This window comes from Eulemur rufifrons, chromosome 1 (genome assembly GCF_041146395.1).
Source record: "Eulemur rufifrons isolate Redbay chromosome 1, OSU_ERuf_1, whole genome shotgun sequence".
Taxonomy (NCBI): Eukaryota; Metazoa; Chordata; class Mammalia; order Primates; family Lemuridae; genus Eulemur; species Eulemur rufifrons.
Window position 1 is genome coordinate 1,934,498 of NC_090983.1, and position 22,864 is coordinate 1,957,361.

At 54.5% G+C, this 22,864-nt stretch overlaps 1 protein-coding gene across 2 annotated transcripts in view; it reads left to right on the plus strand.

The window, feature by feature from the left end:
- HDAC4 (histone deacetylase 4) overlaps window positions 1-22,864 on the plus strand; it is a 256,247-nt gene that overhangs the window by 113,272 nt on the left and 120,111 nt on the right. For both annotated transcript variants that reach the window (XM_069465509.1, XM_069465519.1), the window contains exon 3: window positions 8,063-8,134. In XM_069465509.1, the coding sequence (XP_069321610.1) occupies window positions 8,063-8,134 (72 nt within the window). The remainder of the gene's footprint in view (window positions 1-8,062; window positions 8,135-22,864) is intronic.

The following is a 22,864-nucleotide window of genomic DNA, read 5'->3' on the forward strand; positions in this document are numbered from 1 at the left end:
AGCACTGTGGGAGTCAGTCTGTCCACGCAAGTGGCCTTCTGGCCGTGGCACAGCACCCTGGGAGCGGATGATCGTGGCGTCAGGCCACAGGGCCACCTGTCCTGTCCCTGGTGGCTGCTGCTCCGGGTCAGCCAGCCGCACACTCTCCGCTCCTCACTGGCGCTGACCACAGACTGGTCACTTTGGGAGCGCTGGATCCGGGTGAGAAGGCGAAGGAACAGCCCGGCCAGGCTGGGAAAGGAGCAGCCGTGCCCTCGGGCCGCCCTGCTCTGGTGCCCCCAGCCACGCGGTTCCCCACCTGCTGCGCGGGCCCCAGGTGGCCACTGGGGTTATTGGTACCAATTGGTGACTCGTCTCTCATGAGCTGCCTAGTATTGGTACCTGTTTTCCAGCTTCCTGTCACTTAACCACAAACACCTTTTAGCTCATTTGCAATGTCAGCAGAATGGAAAAGTGTTTTGGTTCGTCCCTAAAATGGTTTGCGTTGCCAACTCTCCTTTCGGGATAAGCGGTGTGGATATGCGTCTTGGTATGGAGAGCCACGCGCCCCATGTGGCCCTGGCGAGGCTCGGCAGAGGTGAGGTGGGGGGCATAGACATCGTCTCGCTGGCCAGGTATCTAGTGCCTCGTTCCCTGTCCATGTTCCCTGTCCGCTCCTGACACCAGCCTGCGTCTCCATTCCATACCGAGGAGGTTGAGCTGGAGAGTTTCGGTCACACGGTGACAGCTGGAGCTCGGCCCTGTGGCCCCAGGGCGAGGCCTCTTCCCGGGCAGGGGCTGCGCGAGTCAGGCGAAGGGCTGGACTCGGGTGGGAACCGCACTCGTTAGGCTCCTTGGCAGCTGAGAGGGGCTCGCTGAGAACAGAAGCCTGCAGGCGAGCGCAAGTGGCGGGTGCAGCCGACAGCGCCCTGTGGCTCCCCGGGACTGTGGCTGGTCCCGCGGCAGAGAAGCCTGGTCGTCCGCGGGTAGACCTCAGAGCTGGTTGTCAGTCTCGGCTGGTAACTGCGTCACCTTTCTTTGCTACTAGCTCAATCAAAGGTATATAGTCCTATATATAGTCCTGCAAACTATACTGAATCGGTGGTGGAGGTTCTGGTTTGTGTTCCGTTGCCACGTCCCCATTCAGCTCTGTGGAGCAGGAGCCCCCGTGCAGCTCTGGGACCCCTGCATGCTTCGCAGCTGCGGCTGTCCCGTCCAAGCCCTGGCACGCCACAGCGCAGCTCTGCGACGACTCACTGACTGTCCCCTCCTGGGGCAGATGGACGTCCGCCCAGGAACAGAGACGGATGCTGTTCACAAGGCCACGAGGACATAGTCCCAGATTTGCTAAATCATTTATGAATGGCTGAGCTGGTCTGCGGGGCTCGGTGGGGACAGCTGAGAGCTGTCTGTCCCTGTTGTCTCACTTAGGGAGGAAGGAGAGTGGCCAGATCACGCTGGGGGAGGCGCTGGGAAGCCGCCCCCAGGAAACGCTCTTCCCCAGCAGGGGACAGACCAGGCCTCCCCAAGCTTCCGGGCTGGGGAAGCTGCTCTCTCTCCCTCATCCTGCGTCCTGCTGTCCTCTGTCCATGGCTCACGCAGGCCAGGGTGCGTGGGGACGGCCCTGCGTTCTCCTCCTTGCAGAGCTTCCTGGTGTGGGCTCATTTCTCAAATAGGTGTGAGCAAGGAAGTATGTTTTCTACCTTTAAATTTGCCCAGGGAAAATTCCTAAGTAACTTGATCTCTGACTTTCTGCTGGTGTCTGGGGCGTCCCCAGCAGTTTGCGCCTTTTGTCCTAGTTGACCTGACTAAGCCACAGGTGCTGGAAAGGGCCTGGCCAGCATCCTTTGGCCGTTCTCAAGGGGAAAAACCAAACCAAACCAAAAAACCCCTACCTCATCTCGCATACGAAAATCAACGCCAGGTAGGTGAGAGGCTTGCACAGGCAACGGAAAACCACAGAACTTTCAGATGACGATATGTTATTGAGATATCTGTGCAGCCTCCAGGTAGAGGAGAATTTCTTGAATCTGACAAAAAAATCATAAGCCTTAAAGGAAAAGATTGACAAATATGGCCTTTGAGGTGGTGTCTGCATCGTGTAATTGACAGAGGATTAATGGTGAGAATGTCTTAAGAATTCCCCCGAATTGGTAAGAAAAAGTCAGCTCAGTTGAGAAAAAAAGTTGACTAAAGGCTGAATCCAGAAAAAGGTGTGAAAAGACAGTCAGGGCCATGTGTCACCTGGGGAGGGCAGATTCCACCTCAGGGAGACATTGGACTGTGACCTGCTGGCGCTGGGTGGCGGTGGGCGCAGGAGGCTGGCGCTGGGTGGCGGTGGGTGGTGGTGGGTGGTGGTGGGTGCGGGAGGCTGGTGCTGGGTGGCGGTGGGCACAGGAGGCTGGCGCTGGGTGGTGGTGGGTGCGGGAGGCTGGCGCTGGGTGGCGGTGGGCGCGGGAGGCTGGCGCTGGGTGGCGGTGGGTGGCGGTGGGTGGTGGTGGGTGCGGGAGGCTGGCGCTGGGTGGCGGTGGGTGGTGATGGGTGGCACTGGGTGGCGGTGGGTGGTGGTGGGTGCGGGAGGCTGGCGCTGGGTGGCGCTGGGTGGTGGTGGGTGCGGGAGGCTGGCGCTGGGTGGCGCTGGGTGGTGGTGGGTGCGGGAGGCTGGCGCTGGGTGGCGCTGGGTGGTGGTGGGTGCGGGAGGCTGGCGCTGGGTGGCGCTGGGTGGTGGTGGGTGCGGGAGGCTGGCGCTGGGTGGTGGTGGGTGCGGGAGGCTGGCGCTGGGTGGCGATGGGCGCGGGAGGCTGTTTCCCAAGCATGGGGGTGCGTGGTTCCTCCTCCCCTCCCTTCCCAATCAGCCATGGGCGGGTTTCATGTGCCGCCTTCAGTGGCCTCAGAAACATCATTCCTTGTGTGGCAGTAAAATGCCTCTTTACGCAGCTCAGAGAAGGGGTTGAGCCTCTTTGTTCGATGGCTGAAGTTTTATTTTTGTCTTGTTGTCCTACTGTGTGAGAGTTGTCATAGAAATTGCTCAGGTATCTACGTCATATGAGTACCCAGCTGGCCAACTGTGCCATCATCTACACCTTGTGTTCTTTGGGGGGGGGGGTCCTGGTGGGGTTGGGGCCTCGTTGTCCCTGGTGGGGAGAGGGGCCATGAGAGAGCTTCCCAGTGTGGCCTCACGTCTCTGGTGCCAGCCTGGGCTGCGTCTCCGTCTCCTGCCTGGCCTTGCAGCCAGGCTCTGTAGAGGACCCTGTAGACTCTTCTTATGTTCTCCAGGAATACACGGGTCATTCATCTGTCCTTCCTCAGCCCCCTGCCCCCTGCCCGCTGCTTTCTTGTCCCCCCTGGTGTTCTCTCGTCTTTTCCTCCCCCCGCCCCCTTCCCTAGTCCTGACTGGAGCGAATTCGCAGGAGTCTGGAGTTTGGCTTCTGTGATGTGGATCCCTAGGCGGAAGGTAACGGTCTGGGTGAGTCAGAACCATTTGCCCAGGGTCCAGCTTCAGACTTGGAGCTGGTCTCGCTGGGACAGAACCGGGTTCCGGGTGGCACTCGCCGCGTGGCCTTGGGCAGACTGCTTGCACTGGGGACCGCTTCCCCGAGTTGGTGGGGGCAGTAGGCCAGGGGGGTTGCAAGTGAAGTTCCTTTGGCCCCAGAAGGCCAAGATTCCGGCTAGAAGCACCCACCTGTGTGTCGTTCAAAGTGGATTCCGAAAAGCCGGCACGCTCTGTCTCGAGCCCTGCCCCCCCAGTGGGGACCCCTGACCACAGCAGATCCTATCGCGCCGGATCCGGTGGTAGCGAAAGGGACCCACTGACCATTTCCTAGCGAGCGTGACCCAGTCAGCTGCAGCTGACCTTTGAGCGCATTGGGCCAATCACATGGTGACAAGGACACAGAGGTGCCTGTGTGCCCCCAACCTTCCCTCTGGATGTGTGTCTCTTCTCCCAGCTCCCTGAGCTGCTCAAAATGCCATTTGAGGACACACAGTACCATTGTCCCATCCAGCAGGGTTTCCAAAAATAGATGCCCGAGTGAGCCAGCCAGCAGAAAACCTGCTCGCAGACTGTCTCTGAAGTGGTGCTTTGGCCCCAGCACGGTCTTGCTTGTAAACATGAGGCTCTTACCGCTGCCTTCTCCTCGTTCTTAGGAATGTCAACGCAGAGGCAGATAAATATGGAAATTGCACTTTTCCTAAATGATTTCATTTTCACTCACTCTGGACTATGGCATCTGAAAAAGCGCAGCGTTAGGAAGCTACGCTGGGCACCTCCAGGGCACCGTGGTGCAGTCCCCTCGCTGGGTCCTGCTGCTCGCCGCGTCCCCCTGGTGAGGGGCGGTTGGCCGGGCGAGATCAGGCTGGTTCTGAGGCTGCCTGTCCCGGCCCTGGGCCCTGCTCCTTACAGCGCAGCCTCCCTGCGTTTCCCACTCTGGTCCCAGGGCTCGCCCGGCGTCACGTCTGTGGTGTTTCATGAGAGCCGGGTTTGTGGGGCGCTCGGCTGGATTCACCCCCAGCGCCAGTGGCTGCGACGTGGTGGGTGCAGGTGGCACTTTCTTGCCTCCCCGTGACCGTGCTGCACGTCGTGGGCTCCCAGGGCCCCCTTTGTGGTTTTCACGTGGAGTCGGCACTTTTCTTTATAACTAGAGTTTAAGCTCCAGAGGCCCAGAGGTGGGCCCTGTCCCGCGCTGGCTTCCCTGAAGTCCAGGCCTTGGCCTTTGCGCTAGTGACAGCCAGGGCCGTGCCATGGGCTGGGGCCTCACACCCAGGCTGGCCGTCTCGGGTCCCGGCACCAGCTCCCGGAGGACGCCGTGGATGTGGTCTGAGCACCAGAGTCCTGTCCCCCTCCCGCCTCCTCTCCCTGCGCCCTTGTTCCCACCAGAGCTGCCCCAGTCACTTCCGCACTGTGCGGCTCTGGGGCACCTGCTGGGGGTGTCTGTGATGGGGGCCCCGCTTAACCTGCTGCCGTATCCCCCCGTCGTCTGCCGGCAGCTGAGCGAGGCTCAGTTGAGGATCCAGCACCGAGCACAGCCCAGGCCGCGGTTTTGTCCTAAAGAGGCTGTGCCCCGTTGCCGGCCCGTGGGGCCAGTGCCACGTCCGCGCTGCACGGCACCACTTGCAGCCACGCGACCGGCGCTCCTGGCACCCGTCCCAGGCACGGGTGCGTTAGGGGGCTCCTGCCGTCTGCAGGCAGTTCCACCTTGCTCCTTTCCCTGCGAGGCAGGGCACTGTCAGAACAGCTTTCACTTCGGCCATTCGTCATTCCACAACGATAGGGAAATGGCAGGGTTTGGGGTTGATTTACAGGTTATTTTGTGCCAGCCAGGCCGGTCTTACATGCTGAGAACAAGCAGTTTTCCTGTGTGGTAAACGAAGAAGTATATCCGGTCTTTGTCCTGTTTCCTGGCACAGAGGTCCTAAAATCCAGGAATTTCCTGGGTGTTGGGAGTGTCTTCTGTCATTCACGAGGAGGCCCTGTTCACTCTCACCTGCGGGTACGCTGACGGGGTGACAGGCTGGGGCCCCTGGACGGCCTCGCTCGGGCTGTCACCAGAGAGACCTGGAGACTGGAACACGTGGGGGACAGAGATTGGGTTATAAAAACTCTGGAACTTGCGAGCTGGTGACCACGTGCACGTCCTGGGGGTGGGGACACCGTGGTGCTGGGCAGAAGGTCCTGCGCCGGGACCCGCGACCTGGCCTCGGCACCTGCGTCTGGCTGTTCATTGGCGCCCTCAAACATAACTGTGAGCAGTGTGTCCCCGAGTCCCGTGAGCTGTTCTAGCCGATGACAGAACCCGAGCGTAGCAGGAACCCCTGATTATAGCCGACGAGTCAGAAGTGGGCGAGGCCCAGGACTTGTGTCTGCACGGGCGGCCGCCCTGTGGGATGAGCCCTGCGCTGGGTCCGTGTGGTTGGTGCTGAGTGGAACTGGGTTGTGGGTGCCCAGCTGCCGCGGGAGCCACCTCGTTCGGTCCCTGAAGAGGGTGGGACGTGTCAAGCTCAGGGTCAGGTTCGCATACGGATCCACCTGCCCTCACGCCACAGCCGTGTCTCTTCCTGTGCCAGCCAGCACACGTGCACCATCAGCACCCTCCCGAGGGACAGCTGGCGTAGCCCAGCCCAGCGCCCTGACGCTTTGCGGACAGACCTGGACTCAGCTGAGATACACACGCGTGATGCTTTTGCGTGCGCTGGTGCCGTGTACCACTCTGAACTGCTGAGATGGAGACGCGCTGTGTCTGCCTGCTTTAGTGTCGTGCCAGTGACGTCTTGTCGTGCACCGTCTACGCGTGTGGCCCTGGAGTGCCGAGGCCGTCAGGGCTGGGGCACAGCTCGGCAGCTCAACCCAAACCCAGGGGAAGCCCTCACGTGAGCCGAGAGCTGAGCCACTGCGGCCACTGGCCACGGGGCCATGCGGTTTCCACATGTCCCGTCCAGGGCGCTCGCTGGGACGGAAGCTTCCATGCGGGCGTTGGGCGGCAGCGGTGGGGGCGGCTGCAGGGAATGGGTGGCTGGTGGGTCGGGGCGGCTGCCGAGCCCTGGACGGGGGGTCTGCCCAGCACCCCATCCCTGACCCCTTTCCACTGGAAAGCCGCAGCTACGCTGGGATTTTCATAAGCACCTTTTGGTGTTTCTGAAAGTATAATGGGATTTCTAAAATACATACTTTTTTTGAATTTTTCATTTTTTTCTACAAAATAAATAAATGTACTTAAAAAGTTCTTTTACCATCAGCTTGAGGTCTTTCTGAGCAGCAGTGAAGGTTCTCAGGAGACATGGCTTCATGTTCACAAGCATCAGGCCGTCTCCTGTGACCTGGTCCCCCAGAAGGCCCTGGGACGTGTGCAGAGTTGGGGCGATTGCCTGGGCCTGGTGGTGGTTTCTGAGGTGTAGCTGTGGCCTGCCCGTCCTCCTGCCCCAGGGCGCCCGGGCCAGCGCACCCTCGGATGTGCCTGGTGCCTTATTTCTAGTGACTGTGACACATGGAGCTTCTGGGGAAGAAGAGCGCGAGCATCCCGTGTGGGGCTCTCGGTGGCCCGAGAGCAGCCGTGAGCTCCCGGCTCCCCTGCCGTTCCCGTCCCTCCCTGGCTGGGCTGCACCTCTCCAGAGCGCGTTCGCATCTCCTGGATCTTGGTCCTTGGATTTCGAGCATCTCGAAGGACATGCAGGGGTTGGCTGTGCTAGGTGTTACCATTTTGGGTAAAAAGCGGTTGACCCGGTGTTGGTTGTTTCTGTCGTGCTTCGAAACTGCCCCGTGAAGCCGGTGCCCCCTCCCTTCAATTGGGAAGGAAGAGGACCTCCGCGGGCGGGCAGGTAACGACAGGCACGTTATCGCGGGGCGTTTACACCACTTGTCAGAAGCTAATTTTAAAAGAAAAGTGTGATTCCTGGAAATGTTGCCAGAGCTTTCTTTCCTTTCTATCTGGGAGAACATAGGAAATCTCAGGCAGTCTAAATCCAGCCCGTGCCAGATTTAGGTGGTGGGTGGGCCCCAGCCTTGTCTTTGCAGTGAGTCTGCATAGATAGAAGCAGTTCCTGAGCACGATCTAAAAGTGGATTTGAAAGACAGGATTCCGTAACCCGCAGACACCCGGTGAAGCATTGTCCTCGGAGCGCGTGTGGGTCTGCGCTGCCGCGGGCTCCCGATAGCTGCTTTGGACGCGCCCCGGGCTGGTCTCTTAGCGTCCAGCCCGTTGGGCAGGGTCTGGGAGAGGAAGCGTGGCTCTTCTGTTTTTATTATCCTGATGCTTGTGGTCTGCAGAAAAGCCAGTTTCTGATAAACACAAGTAGGTATAACGTGGTTGCTACACAGAAGTGAACCGACATCGCTAAGCCACTTGCTCTTAGCCCAGAAATTCGTGTTTGCCATTTCTCAGTTGGGGCCTGTTCTGATTATTTTCAAAAGGTCTTTTATTTTCTTTGGCAAATACGAGTAATCCATGATGGAATTAAACTGACTTCCTTTAACATGGGGAAGAAAACGCATGCGTTTCCATTGTTGGGGAAGAGTTGCTCTTTGCAGACTCGGTGCAAAGCGTTTGGCTGAGACGCAGTTTCTGAAGCTGCTGCCTTCTCTGTTCTCCAGATGGACTTTCTGGCCGAGACCAGCCCGTGGAGCTGCTGAATCCTGCCCGAGTGAACCACATGCCCGGCACGGGTGAGTGAGCCCCCGCCCTGGCCTCCCGGGGCTGGGCCCAGCGAGGGGGTGCTTTGAGGCTCTGCTTTACCAGGGGAACATGGAGAGGGGGTTATCAGGTTCCTGGAATTTGGAGCTCTTTCCCTAGGGCGAAAGAGGCTCTCCTTTCGGGGAATGAAATGGGCATTGGCTTGATGCTCCTCCAGTGGGAGGAAGTGCCCAGGCCCTTCCTCACAGGCTCCCAGGTGTGCTCTTCCCAGAGGGGCAGCTGTCGTGTGGGTGTAGCCCAGGCCCCGAGCCGTGTGACAGTCTGTGGGAAAGAGTTCTGAGCTTGAGCTGGGCGTCTGCTGGGGCCGGGCCGGGGCCAGGAGTCCCGCACAGTGGGGGGCCGGGCTGGGGGCCGGGCTGCAGGCTAGCCCCACCACCCCGGCCAGCCCCACCACCCCGGCAGGTTGCACCTTGTCCATGGCCTCTGGTGCTCATTGGCCTGTCTTCTAAGCACCTTTCGGTTCTTTAATGAAAAAGCATCAACTATGATTATAAATCCCTCATTCCATAGATGATGTTTCTGAATAGTATAGTTGAAGTAGTGCTTTCTAAGCCTATAGGCCATTTCTGCAAAACACCTCTTTCCACGTAGACTCCTCCAGGCTTTAAACTCCTAGCCTAGGTACCACCTTCCGCCACTTGGCCGTGGAGGACGAAGCTAAACCCTCCTGAAGCCCAGTGAACTTTGCCCCCATTCCGCCTAGTTCTCGGGCAGCACTGCTGGCCCTTGCTGCTGCCGCGGCTGTGCCCTGAGGGCCTAGGCCTGCGGTCTGTGCTCCGCTGCCCCCTCCTTGACAGCCGCCCGCGCCCGCCGTGGAACCCCATTAGACCTGACCGCAGCCCTTGAAGTTGAAGCAAGAGCTTGAAGCCAGGCTGCACGTTTCCAAGAGGAGGTTTCTTCCTCCACCTGGTGACTCTCCAGGGTCTGCCAAGGATCGTTTTTTTGGCGTTTCCCAAACACAGCTCCAGTGGTGTCTCCGTGGTGCTCCCAGAAGGCGCCCGTGTCCCTGGGGTGTGGCGCTCAGGTGGCTCCTTTCTGTCTCTTGAATCGCGTTGCCGGTGTACAGAGTGGCCCCTGCAGAAGGAGCCGGCAGGGTGGTGGCGAGGGGAGGCTCTCTCTGGCCTCTTCATTCTGGCCCCTGCCTTGCCGCTCTGAGCCGTCTCCTCGGGTCGGGGAGCGTCTCGGTCCCCAGCTCCCGTGTGGCCCTCGGGCCCGTGTGCAGGGCGCAGGCAGGCGCGGGTGTCCGGGACACGTCTGCTGCTCCGCGATCAGGCCCCAGCTCACGTTGCCTGCTTTGCTTTGTTTGCTTGTTTGTTTGTTTTAATTTTTGACGGAAAAATGAAATGTGGACTATAAAGATATCATGGTAAAATCTAGTTTTTTTTAAAAATCAGAAAAACATTCCCGTGGTTTGATTTGCTTCGTCCAAACTGATGCTGAGACTTTTCCAGTCCCCTCCGTCAGGTTTCCCTGAGGGTCTGCGTGACCAGCGTGACTTAGAGACCAGGCACAGGGGCCAGTGGTCTGTGTGACTTTGAACACTGACCGTACTCGTGGGTCTGTCCATGGGGGCTACGATGTGTCATAGGCACGTGTGAGCTATTTAGAGATGTGTTAAATGTCACTTCTGGGGATCAGGCATATCGGCCCCGTTACTTTGTAGCCAGGAATGGTTTGGGACCAGAAGCTGCGCTGTCCTGTGTAGACACCACCTTAACCTGCGGGTGTGGTGCTGAGTGCTCTCAAATTCCAGTTTCCCTTCCATGATGGGAGATTTGTCACCTCTAAGGATTTTCCAAAGGTGCTGTTTGCAAGGCCTGTCCATCCTGTGCCACCCCCTGCAGTCCTCCCTGATCTCCGTCCCCGTCCTCCGTCCTCAATCTCCGTCCCCGACTTCCATCTCCGTCCTCCGTCCCTGACTCTCTCCCTGTCCTCTGTCCCCGACCTCCGTCCCTGTCCTCCGTCCCTGACCTCTCTCCCTGTCCTCTGTCCCCGACCTCCCTCCCCGTCCTCCGTCCCCGACCTCCGTCCCTGTCCTCCGTCCCTGTCCTCTGAATCTTCACCGTAGTCCTGCCCTTCTACTTGCACCTGCTGTGCACCGCCTGGGAGGCGTCACTGCTGATCTGTCCCCTCCCTCTCTGTAGACTTGCGCCTCCCGTGGGCAGTACCACGTCTGACATAACTCTGGCAACGCTGCGGGCCAAGACCTGGCCTGCATTCTCGTCCCGTTTGTTTTTCTCCATGGGGAGAGCTCCTTTCTCCCATCCCACTTTGGGCGCAGTATTGAAGCCAGCGAAGGCTCAGGTCCGGGGCCTAGCGGAGTGGCCCCAGGGCCTGGGAGCCGGCAGAGCTGGGGGCGCGGGGTCTGTCTGCCTCCGATGGGCCTCGTGGCCTCGAGCAAGCAGGCGCTTCTCCCCCAAGCCTGGGCTGCCTCTTCTGGCATCGCGGCTGCGTGGCCCTGGCCGCCGCATCAGGGACCAGGCAGCGAGGACAAGTGCTGGCACCGCGTCCGACACACGGGAGGGGCCCTGACACTGCGCCAGCCCTGTGTTCTCTCGCGTCCTTGCTTCCTCGTGTTGCCTCTGCTTCCTCCAGCCCGACCCTCTCCTCCACCCCAGCCACAAGCCTTTGCGGTGTCGTCCCTACAAGTGACTCTCAGATGAAACAAAGCCCAGCTGATGCAGGGAAGCACAGCGACAGAAATACTTGAATTGCATTGAAATGCCTCTTGAGAGTCTTGGTGGATGGAGCCGGCGGAGAGGCCTAGTGGAGAGCCAGGGACACCAGGGCCGCAGCCGCCGGAGCCGTACACGGCCCGCGCGGTGGTGACTGCGCACGGTTGTGGTGGATTTGGTTTGCCATCAGAGAGACTCTGGGGTCCACCTTCTGGCTCCTGGCCCTGTGGGCACACAATGCCGATTTGACCGGGCGGAGACTGACTTGGGCAGTTTCCCCGCAGCATCCTGAGGCCGGGCCTCCTGGCTTCTGGCACCAGGGTTGCCGCCTGTTCCTGGCCCCTGTCTCTGGGCGGCCTGTCTTCCCTCTCCCGGAGTGCAGTGCTGTCTCTGGCCCCCAAGGTGCTGTTGTGTCTCTCTGGGCTCAGCCTTCCCTGATGACAGTCTCCCTGGCTGCCTGCGGGTCTGGCTGTCTGCCCACAGCTAGGAGAGGGCGCCCAGAGGCCGGCGGGGTCCTCGGGGCCATGGGTGGCACTGGCAGCTGGGAGCTCCCTGGTCCTGCTTGGCGGCTGCTTAGCCCTGTGGCCTCACTGGGAGGGCTGAACGCTGTGTCGCCAGCGTCCAGGGGGCAAGAGGACCAGGGCATGTCACATGCAGCTCGGCGACTTTCGCTTAGTCACTGTGCCCTCTCCCTGCCCAGAAACTGCTTTCTGGGCTCCGGCCAGGGCCTGGGGTCAGGGAGGAGGCTGCGGACCTGCACTCCCTGAATAGACTCGGGGGTCCTGGTGTGCCCACCCCTCAGATGACTCGGCGTTGCCACATCTGACAAGACAGTTACCCATTGTCCATCCACGTTCGTTCTGACTTCCAGATGCGTGGCTGCTGCTTCATCTTGTGTGTGTGTGCATGCGTGTTGTGTGCGTGCGTGTGTGTGCGCATGTGCATGTGTACGTATGTGCGTGTGTGTGCATGTGTGTGTGTGTGCGCCCACGCTCTGGTGTTGGCGAGTGTTCATACACTGTACACATACTGTTTCAGTGGGATCTCGGAAGGAGGGGACAGCGGGTTGTGCTCACTCTGACATTTTTGATCGGAAGTCCCCTGCGGCTCCTAAACGCTGCCCCGTGGCTGCCGCGGAACCTGCGCTCCCCCCGCCTCCCGCCAGGAGCTGCGGCCGCGTTTCCAGCCGTGTGCTTTCACCATCCCAGCCCTTGAGGGAGAAGGATAAAGACCTTCCCTCTCCTGGGTGGAAATTAGATTGTGTGGGTTATTTACATTTATCACAAGTTGTTCTGCTCCATTAAATTTTATATTGTTATTGTTGCTGTAGCCCCAGAGTTACCCAGAGCTCGCGGTCTGCCTGGGGAAGCAGCGCGGGTGACGGGGAGGCAGCCGGTACTGGCCGCAGCGTGGCTGCCCAAGCAGCGTCTCCCCCAGCCCTGGCGCTGCCCCAAGTGCCCGCATGTCCGCGTGAGACCCGGATGCGGCGAAGCCGGTGCTGTTTGTTTCTGTGTTTTATAGGGAGAAGTGTGTGGGAGCCTCAGCAGTGACCCCAGAGTCTGTTGACACAGAATCTGGAGAACTGTCACCGGCATCTCCAGGGGCGTATCTGAAAGTTCTGAGTGATCAGTAGGTAGAAGAAAGGATTTTTTTTCTACTCAGAACATTGTTTTGTTTGTGCATTAGAAGTGTCAGCGATGGCCAGGAATGAATTTATGCAGCATGACATCATTTGTGGCTACAGTGCTTTTTATTTTTTTCTTTTATTACCAGCCTTATATTATATGTTAAAGGCTGTGGATTGTAAAATGTATCCACAGAGTCTGTGAACCCTTTAAATGCCGTCTCAGCACATCCAGCCAGGACAGGGGAGGCGAGTTTTGTTAACGCTTGGCCGCGTTGCGTGATTGTAGTCCAGCTGAGACAGTTTTCGTTCTCAGTGGTCACACTTTAGCCTGACCTGTTGGGATGGTTGTCCCCATAGCAACACGTCCTCTAAGAGAGGACAGTGCCCGTCTTTTAAGGGAGGTTTGCATTTCGTGACCTCGTAGGAATATGTAAACATTGTCACACGTGTCGTAGAGCCAAACCCAGGCCTTCTGTGTTCCCAGCAGTGGAGCCTGAGCAGCCGTGTGGAGCCAGGTGTCTGAGCAGGTGAGGGAGGACAGAGGTGTCCCCTGGGCAGTAGGTGTGTGGCCAGAGCCGGAGGGAAGAGACGGAAGGAGGCTCTGCGGGCTTAGTCAGGAGCCCGAGGGAGGAGCTGGCACTTCTTTCAGTTCCACAAACGACTACTGGGCACCCAGCGTGGGCTGCCCGGGCAGGTCTGCAGGGGCCCCAGAGCCCGCGGGCACCTCCTCCCCCTGCAGGTGGTTTTCACGCAGCCCTGGGCTGTGGCAGCCGTGGAGGAGGAGGAACCAGGTATGTCAGTGGGACCTAGGGCCCTGCGGGTTGGGTCTGTTGGCGGGGAGGGTGCTGGGTGGGTCTTGCCTTTGCCTTGGCTGTTCTGTTACCTTTCAGAAAACCAAGCTCTGTCTTTGTGGCCACTCTATTGTGTGTTTGTATTCTGTTTCTGCTTCTCTGTGTTTATTTGGATATTCTTGTTCTAATTTCCTAGGTTGAGCATTTAGCTCATTAATTTTTAGCCCTTCTTCCTTCTTAACATAAGCGTTTGAGGTTGTATACAGTGCTTCCCTCTGGGTGCAAATGGAGCTGCTTCGGATAAGTATAATTTGTGGCATTTAATTTGTGAAGCATATTGCATTAATACTTTGTAAAGTCTTACTGTTTCTCAAAAGAGTTATTTTGAAATTTGTTTAATGGTTCTTTTTTGTTTGAGAAAATAAAATATTTAGAAGGTTTTTTTTTTTTTATTTCCAAAAGCATGGGTTTTCCAAGTAATCTTTTTGTTATTGATTTCTAACTTACTGCATTATGGTTACAAAATACTCAGTGTTTGAATTTTGTTGAGACTTGCTTTATGATCAGTTTTTATGAACCTTTAATATGTGTTTAAGGAGAGTTTGTGTTCTCTAGTTGTTGGGTGCTGTGTTTTAAATAAGTTCGTTAAACTTGTTGGTTGTAAATCCCGTAGACGTTGGAAGATGCTAGAAGGTGGCAGGTGCTGAGGAGGACACCAAACAGGCCGGGAGGGGGAGGGGGGCTTCTGTGTTTTAAAGGAGAGAGGGCGGCAGAGACGGCAGACGCACACGTGTGTTCATTTGCACTGACTGGGCCTCCTAGGTGCCCGGAGCTGCCCTGGGCATTCGGGGCACGTATGTTTGTGTGTCGTGTGGCTCGGGATGGGAGTTGAGAGGGCAGCGGTGACCTTAGCACGTTGTAGGGCCAGGGAAGCTGGGCAGGGGCCGGGGCGGGGCTGTGAGTTTGCAGGAGGTGGAGGTTAGGGCAGGCCCAGGGAGTGAGCAAACTGGGGGGCTTGTGGGGGCATGGCAGGGAGGTACAGGCCAGGGCTGAGGCAGGGAGGTCAGAATGGGGGGAGAGGGGTGCTGTGCTCTGCAGTCAAAGTCACCCAGGGATTTACGAGGCCATCGTGTCCGTTAGGCTTGGTCTTTGAGTGGAACGGGGGCTGCGGGAGGTTCTGAGCAGAAGAGGGAGACCCCCCCCCCGACCTGTACAGTGCCTTGGTGGCCACGTGGGCTGGCAGCATGCCAGGTGAGGCGGGGGCTCACCTGAGGGTGCACCGTGGGCGTGGAGGAAATCGTTCAGATTCTGGAAGATTTGACAGCAGATGGGATTCCTGGGGGTGCAGATGGGCGGGAGGGAAACTGAAGAGTCAGGGCGAACTCTGAGCTCCAGGAGGTGGAGGTGGGGACGGAGCCCCGGGGACACCAGGGCTGGTGGCGGAGGCGCACCCCATAGCCTCACTGAGCCGGGAGTTGTGATCCTGAGCTGGAACGCGGGGGCCTGGCTGAGCGTTTAAAGCAGAAAGAGCGCGTGGAAATGAGCTCTCCAGGGTGTGGGTCTCCATGCAAGGGCCATGAAATAGACTTTGTTTCTAACTTTGTATAGACAATATTTGCTTGAAGTTAGCATGCACTTTCTACCAAATCCTGCTTTTGTAAAGTGCTACTGTTTCCCAAGCGAGTTATCTGAGAGTGAGCACACACCGTCCCGCGCTGCTGCTGCCCACAGGAGCGATGAGGACGCTGGTGACAGCGGGTGCCCTTCCAAGGGCTGCCCACCCGCCACTCCCCTAAATACTGTATGTTACAGGTTAGGACTCTGAGGCTGGAGGCCAAGTCACTGCTCGACAAGCTTTGCACGTGAGTCTTCTAGACACGACGTCTGAACCACCCCTTCCCAACCGCCTGTTGGATTATCCTCCTCCCCAGTGGCCCACAGAGCCCTGGAAAGACACGGCATTCCTGTTGTTTCCAGAAAGCCCCAGGGACGCTCGCTGCTGCCCAGAGGGTAGGCGGCGCCTTGTTGGAAGAGGCCGGCCCACCCCAGGAAGGCAGCCCTTCCTCCCCTCCGCCTCTCTGCTGCCCTCTCTTCTGCCAAGCGCAAGAAACATCTTCTATTTTTAAATATTTCAACTGTTAGGTAATAGTGGTTCCTACTTCGGCCCAGCGGCTAGATGAAATACAGAACCAAACGTTTACAGGTTGCTAGGAGGGAAATTCTGAAATTTGTTCTTATGTAAACTTGACCTTATGTAACTGAGCTGGCAAGGACAACTGCAGGTGAGCCGTGGCCTTCCTAGAGCAGCGAAACCATTTTTAATTTTCAGATACTATATTTTTATCCATTGAGTTTAAGGTATTCAAAAAGCTTTCAAAGAATGATTTGTGGTTTATGCTGGTGTGAGCAGATTAGAGAGCCAGGCTGCAGAGGGTTCAGGGCCGAGGTGTTCAGGAGGTGTGGCCGGCTTTGAATTCAGGTGACAGCACTCCCTGCCTGGGGACCTGGCAGGCTGCTACGGTCTCTCCAGCCTGACCCTGGGTCACTGCTGGGACTTGCGTCATGGAGTTGTGAGGACCAAGGGAGATTATTAATAAAGCAAAAACCCTTTGAATAAGTGCAGAGTAACAAACATTAGTTTATTTTATTGCCTTTGCCTTGTAGTTGTATCGTCTTAGAATTCTTTTCCAGTAACGCCTTGTCTGTAAAATTGCGGTAGCAGCGTCTCAGATGGACTGTTCTTTCTCTGTCAGTTATTTCTGGGGGTCACGTTTGTCTCTAGTGGCTGTACTTATGTGAGAACTTAAAGCACATTTCACCATTTTTTGTATGGGGTAAGGCCTGGTTCTATTTATAGTTTCCAGGAAGTACATTTGTGCACTTCTTGAAAGCCAAGTTACCAACTGCATGCCAGGTTTTTATTTTCAGCTCTTGCTCAATTTGAGCTTGCAAATATTTCCAAAAGATTTTTTTTTTTTTTCCTTTTTGGGGAATAGAGAACAAATTAGAAACATTAAAAGGATTTTCTAAAGTGCTTTAAGGATAGTTCTGAAATAGGGAGTAGAGGAGAAAATCTAACACTGCGTTTTTGTTAAATCACGGAGCAGAGGACTGCAGCTGGGTTTGCTACCCCCAGACAGAGCCCTGGCCGGTGCGGCCGGTGCACGGACTTTGTGCGCACGAAATTCCGTGAGTGTAACATGACGGGCTGCCACGGAAGCCAGGGGGCTGCATGAGCTGTTTCCGGCGTGTTTCTGAACTGGCCTCACTGTGGAACAGCGGTGTCACCCGGGGGTGGGGGACGACGGTTGGAGCCCCCGAGGGCCGCAAGTTGGAGCCACATTTGTATTTGCTGCAGGCAGGGAAGAACTTTACTTGCTGTTAGAATCAAATCTGGGATACGTTTTAGAGTAAAGCTTTCTGTGATATTGATACGGCTTATTACATAGAAGGAAAAAACCATTTAAGTCATCCATTAAGAAAAGTTTTATCTCTTCGAAGTTTATGTAATAGCTTCAGTAGCTTCAGCTTGTCATTTATCAGGACTTTTAGAAAAAATATGCACCAAAAGAGAATCAAATCAAGCTGAGTGTACATTATAAAAATGGCTGTCCATCAAGGACAGCTTTGGCTGAAAAACGAGATTTTTGAGTTTATCATACATTGCAAGGAATCCTTAAGAATGTTGAAAATGTGGAAATCGTCATTCTCAGTTTGAGGTTTCCACGTGTCCCACTCACAGCGCACCTTGAGTCGCACTGGAGGTGACTCATCCAACCTCGGCTGCACCCTGGCCTTGGGGCTGGGGACACAGAGGGGACATGAGCCCAGAGGGAGACTGACAGGGATGCAGAAGCCCCTCCCCCAGGCTTGCCTGTCCTTCTGGTTCTGTCGTTCGGGGACCCCCACTGAACACGCCTTCGGCATCATGGCTCGGAGCTGTGATCGTCTTCAGAGGGTTTCCTAAGTGATTGGGCTCTCCTGACATGACACCAGCGGGCACCTCGGGGTTCCTCTGGCCGCGGGAGGCTGCGACTCCTGCCCGCGGTCCCTGCTTTCCTCGGCATTTCACGGAAGAGAACTGATGTCCATGTTCCCCCACGCTCTTCTACTCTTTGTGTTTCTAAGTCACGTCCTGTGGTGGGATCCAGACTTGCAGCAGTGTCTGGCGCAGTTCTCAAGGCGTGTAAGGACATGTTTGAGACGATTACAGCTACAGTGAGAACAGGTATGTAAAGGGTGGCAAGGTTCCCAGGCCTCGCTCCAGCTGGCCGACGTCCCTGCCATGGAATGAGTTAGGTCCAAAGGGTTGCCCAGGGGAGACCTCTGAGGTAAGGGAATACTCCCCACCTCAGCCGGTGGTGATACAGGTCAAGTCCCTGGTTTTATATTGTATTCTAGTGACAGAAGATGGAGCCCGTGGGAGAAACCCGGTTGCAGTGTACACGGACCCTCTCTGGACAACCTTTTAGAGACAGGGTCTCGCTCTGTTGCCCGGGCTACAGTGCCATGGCATCAGCATAGCTCACTGAAACCTCAAACTCTTGGGCTCAAGCAATCCTTCTGCCTCAGCCTCCCGAGGAGCTGGGACTACAGGCGTGCACCACAATGCCCAGCTGATTTTCCTATTTTTAGCAGAGATGGGGTCTCACTCTTGCTCAGGCTGGTCTTGAACTCCTGAGCTCAAGTGATCCTCCTGCCTTGGCCTCCCATAGTGCTGGGGTTAACAGGCATGAACCACCTCGCCCGGCCTCAGGACAGTCTTTGCAACTTCCTGTGCATCTGTAATTATTTCTGTGAATTTATGTTAGTGGTAAAAAACTATTTTTAAAAACATGACTCATTTCTCATCTTTTATCAATTTAAAGTTGAGATATTTCATTCTATGGAATTAGAAATAAAGAAAAAAATGGATATTGATAGATGAAACGAAATTGCTAATGTTGATAGTTGTTAGACCCAGATCCATGCATTTATTCTATCCCTCTTTCTAGTTTTGTGTGTCATTGAAGGTTTTCATAATGAATTTTTACATTTTTTTAGAGACAGGTTCTCACTCTGTTGCCTGGCCATTCTCAAACTCCCAGCCTCAAGCCATCCTCCTGCCTCAGCCTCCTTAGATGCTGGGACTACAGGTGCCACCACGCCCAGCTTAAAACTAAAATGCTGTTTGAAGGCTACAGACTGGTCCCCAAGAGCCTTCATCTGTCATCTTTGCCCCGTTTTCTTCCGTCCCCTAAGAAGCACAGATAAACTTTGCCCATGCTGAGATTTGACAGGTTCTACCTAAATCAGTAATCTCTTTAATTTCTCTAATCTTTATCATATTCTTCTTTTTTCTGGCACAACATATGATTTAATTTTCTAGTTCTTTTTCTAACTTTTTGAGTCTAATGCTTAATTTATTTGTTTGGATTCCTTTTTTCATTACTTAAGTATATAAAACTATGAATTGGTCTCTGAGCTCAACTTTAGGCAATTCCTAAAATTTTTGATATGTGATATGTTCATTATTTTATAGATTTTCTTCACTTTGATTTAGATTTTGAAGTATTTAAGAGAAAGCTATTCAACTTCCTTATAGTTACATTTTTGTTTCTGCTTGTTTTGTTTCTAGTTCTCTTGCACTGTGTTCAGGGGTGCCCTGCGTATTTGTGTGTATATTTGGGAATTTTCTGTGTTCTTTATGTGGCGTTGATTTTTGTAAATGTTCCATGGAGGCTTGAAAAAAGGGCGTGAATTACTTCATGACGCAGAGTTGGAAGCACATGTGTTAGCTGAAGTATTAATCACATTATTCCCATCCGCTGTGCTTACTTTTTATGTAGCTGCTCTGCCATGAGTTTAAGCAAGTTCAGATCTGCTAATAATATGTTTCTGTTCCTGTCTTATTTTTCTGCATTTTGTGTGTTCTGTTTTTTTACTATAAGGTACACAACTTATGACAATTATGTCCTTTTTTATAAATTGTCTACTTTTGACTTATGAAATGGGCCCATATCTTGTTTAGTATTTTGTACTGGATTAAATCCTTGTGGTGTGACATCGTAACCTCACATTTCAGTTCATTTCTGTTTGCCTGTTGGGGTTTTTCCCATCCACTCTGAGTCTTTTATTCTGGATGCTTTTAAAAAAATACAGTATATCATTCAGTTTTGTTTCTTACCCAATCTGATAATTTGTGTGTGAATATATCCCATTTATATTTAGTGACACAACAGATATGTTTGCTTCTAAGATTTTCATCCAATTTTATATTGTGTTTTCTGTTTTTTTTTTTTTTTTTTTTTTTTTTTTTTATGTCGTATAGAACAGGGGCTCTCCTGCCTGTGCGTGCTTTAGTGTGTGTAGTTTGCCTTCCTGCTGGTTTGGAAGGCTGTGTCCTCTTTTTAGATCTTGTTACGGGAACATTTATGAGTTTATATATTTTGTTTTGGCAACTTCAGACGGTATTTGTTGTCCCCTAAGAGGGATTAGATGATTAGCACACGATACTTTCTCTTATTTTGTCTTTCACTCTCTGATTTTGGTAGTTCCAGTGTTATTTTTAGTTCTGGATATTCTCTTTATAGCATATGAATGATAAACTACCACTTAATGACTAACATTAAATGGTTATTGATTAATCACTGAGAAAGATGAGAAAAGGAATACATTGCGTTTCTTCCCCCCAATTTTGGTTTGTTTGATTACCATGCCCTTTTTAAATGCAAGGAGTTTTAAATTAACCTCAAGGTTTTGGACAGTTGGGTGAAGATCTGGTAACTTTGATCGTCCATCACCCAGGGGAGCAGAAGGGCCCCTTGCTTTTCGGAAGCGTTTGAGAGCCATGCTGGGGACTCCTGGGGACCTTCCCTCTGCGGAGCCGTGGCCAGCGCCCCTGCGGAGCCCTGCCCGCCCAGTGACCACACTGAGGACACAGCCAGTTGCTGCTAGTCCTTGGTGTGGCCAAGGAAGTTCCATTTGCACAAAGAGAGCTTTAAATGAACTGCTCTGGGTCTGGGACGATATGAATATCCTGGGGGAGGGAACTGTCATGAAGTAGAATGACCTATCTTTTGCTTCTCTCTTCTCTTCTGCCAAGTCAGGGCTTGTGTCATTTAGAAATCGTTGAGAATAATTTCACGTGACCCAGTGAGACCCTCCTCCACGTGCAGGTTCTGAGCTTGCTGAGAAAGACGACCGAGTAAGGCAGGTGAGGCCGAGTGAGTGTCCCTTTCTTACCTGAGTGCCCACAGTGACAAGGGGAAGGACCCATCCCTCCCTTTTGAGTCCTCGTCCCCAGGGAGATCAAGTCACCCACAGGAAGGAGGAGGATCCGGTAGGTAGAGCTCCAGCCCCTTGGAAGGAGATGCTCGGAGACTGAGTTCCCGAAAGGGCATTTGGTTCAAACAGAAAACACTCAAGTGTTCATAACATAAAGGTTAGGCATGAAATAAATTTTAAAAACCAGACTAAATGAAGCTTCCGCTTCCTCAGAAGGCTTTGCGTGTAGCGACGTGCAGCATGGCGATGCGGGTGCCCGTGTCTGGGGTCCGCGGCAGCTCCCGGCGACCGGGCTGTGCCTCCGGCCCCGCCTGCTTTGCACAGTCAGCCCCTCGGCATTCCCACCACTGCTTCTCAAAGGGTTTTATTTTTCAGTCGTGAACATTATTTTCAGATAACTTTTTCCCTGTGGCAGTACTATTTTGCAGGTCTTTGTTACGGGCTTCTCAAAAAGTTATTTTTAGAGCAGGCAAGTCCACAGTTTACATATTCAATCTGCATTTCTTAAATTTAAGTCACTAGATGTTCACAGCTGGTGACCTTTGTTAGTGCCCGTGGGGCGTCCACCTGCCGTCCTTGTCACCATCAGTGCTCTTTCTGGGCAGTGAGATTAAAACATCGTCTTTTAAAGCCTATGCTTTTTGGAGACTTTTTCCTTTTATTATTTCTCTAGGGAGATGAGTGTGAAGATTTCATTTTGTTCTTGAATGGAATTTTCTGCATGAATACTGCATACATATGTACACATGTGAGCATGTGTGGATATATGTGTGTGTGTGCATATAAACATGTGCGTTTTTATATTCATTGATGTGGAAAATGTTCACAGTGATTCCTAGGGGAGAGCTATGCATAGCACAGTCCAAATTAAAATGTATAAACTATATGAAATAGAACCATATGTACATGTATATATTTAAGAGCTTATATATTTGACTTTTTAAACAAATTAGGGTTGAATGTTAAAAATATATTTTTAAAATAAATTTGGGGATGTGATACGAATCTGCCGTAACGTCTATGAGTTGGGTCAAAGGTATAAATGTTTGTTTAGGGCTGCGATGCACATCACCAAATTGCCTTCCAGAGGGGCTGTGCCGGCCCTTTGTTTATTCAGGGTGATTTCTGATGACACTCGCGGCCACCTGTGCAAAGCTGGTGTCAGCCGCCTCCCCGAGAGCCAGGTGGCCGCCCGGCTCACATTCTTGCTGCCGCTGCTGCCAGGGGTTTTTGGTTCCTGTTTTTGTTTTGGTTGGTGGGGTGGGTGGCTATAACCGGGCAGACCTGGAGCGCATTTCTGGCGTGTGCTGCGGGAGTGTCTCCGGTGTCGCTGCCTTCGGTGCTGTTGGCCCAGAGAAGAGAGACAGAGCCCCGGTGGGCAGCGCGTCCCCTCTCTGCACCCCGCGCCCCACCCTCTCCAGAGCCCGTGCGCTCGGCGCGGGACTGTGCTGACGTCCTCCACCAATTCCCAGGTGAGCGTGGCCAGCGCACCTTGGCCTGTGGGCAGCCCAGGTTCTGGGCCCTTCTCTTCCTGGTTCCCGGCAAGGAGTTCCTAGCTTTGGGTTCACCAGTAGCTCCTGAGTGCCGGGTCCCACGCCAGTCGGGGCCCTCATCCTGCGCGGCCTCACCAGTGTCCACGTAGTCGGGGTCCTCCTGTTCCGGAAGCAGCTCTCCCAGCACCACGTCCTCAGGCCCCTTGGCAGGTGCCTGACCATTGCCATGGGCCGGGCTCCCGCCCGCTTCTCCCTCTGCTAGATCCTTCTGTGGTGATTTCGTTGGTCTTAAACCGTCAAACCATCGCTCAAAATGCCATCTAGATGCTGCCATTCAAATGTATGTCCCCGGCCTGGCTCTCACCTGAAGTCCAGGTGCTGGAGCCAGCTGCTTGCTCCAGACCCCAGCCGGGGGTCAGTGGGCGTCTCAGACTCTGGCGTCTGAAACCAGACTCCCAATCCTGCCCCGTGACCTTGCTTTTCCCGCAGCCTCCCCAACTCAGTGGCATCTCCGTACTCAGGGCCCGACAGTCACCTCAACCCCGTTTCCCTCCGTCCCACGCGTGGCCGCAGCCGGCGCAGGCAGCCGCCCTCCAGGGCGTGTGTGGAAAGAGGGGCCGTCCAAGGCCGGAAATGCTCTAAAACTGATTCATGGTGATGGTTGCACAACTTGCTAAATTTGCTAAAAAACTGTTGAATTGTACATTTCAAAAGGGTGAAACGTAAAATACGCTTCAATAAAGCTGTCAGAACACGCCAGAGCCTGGCCACCACTCACCAGCCCACTCCCCTACCCCCCGCTGCCGCGGCGTCCTCACCAGCCCACTCCCCCACCCCCCGCTGCCGCGGC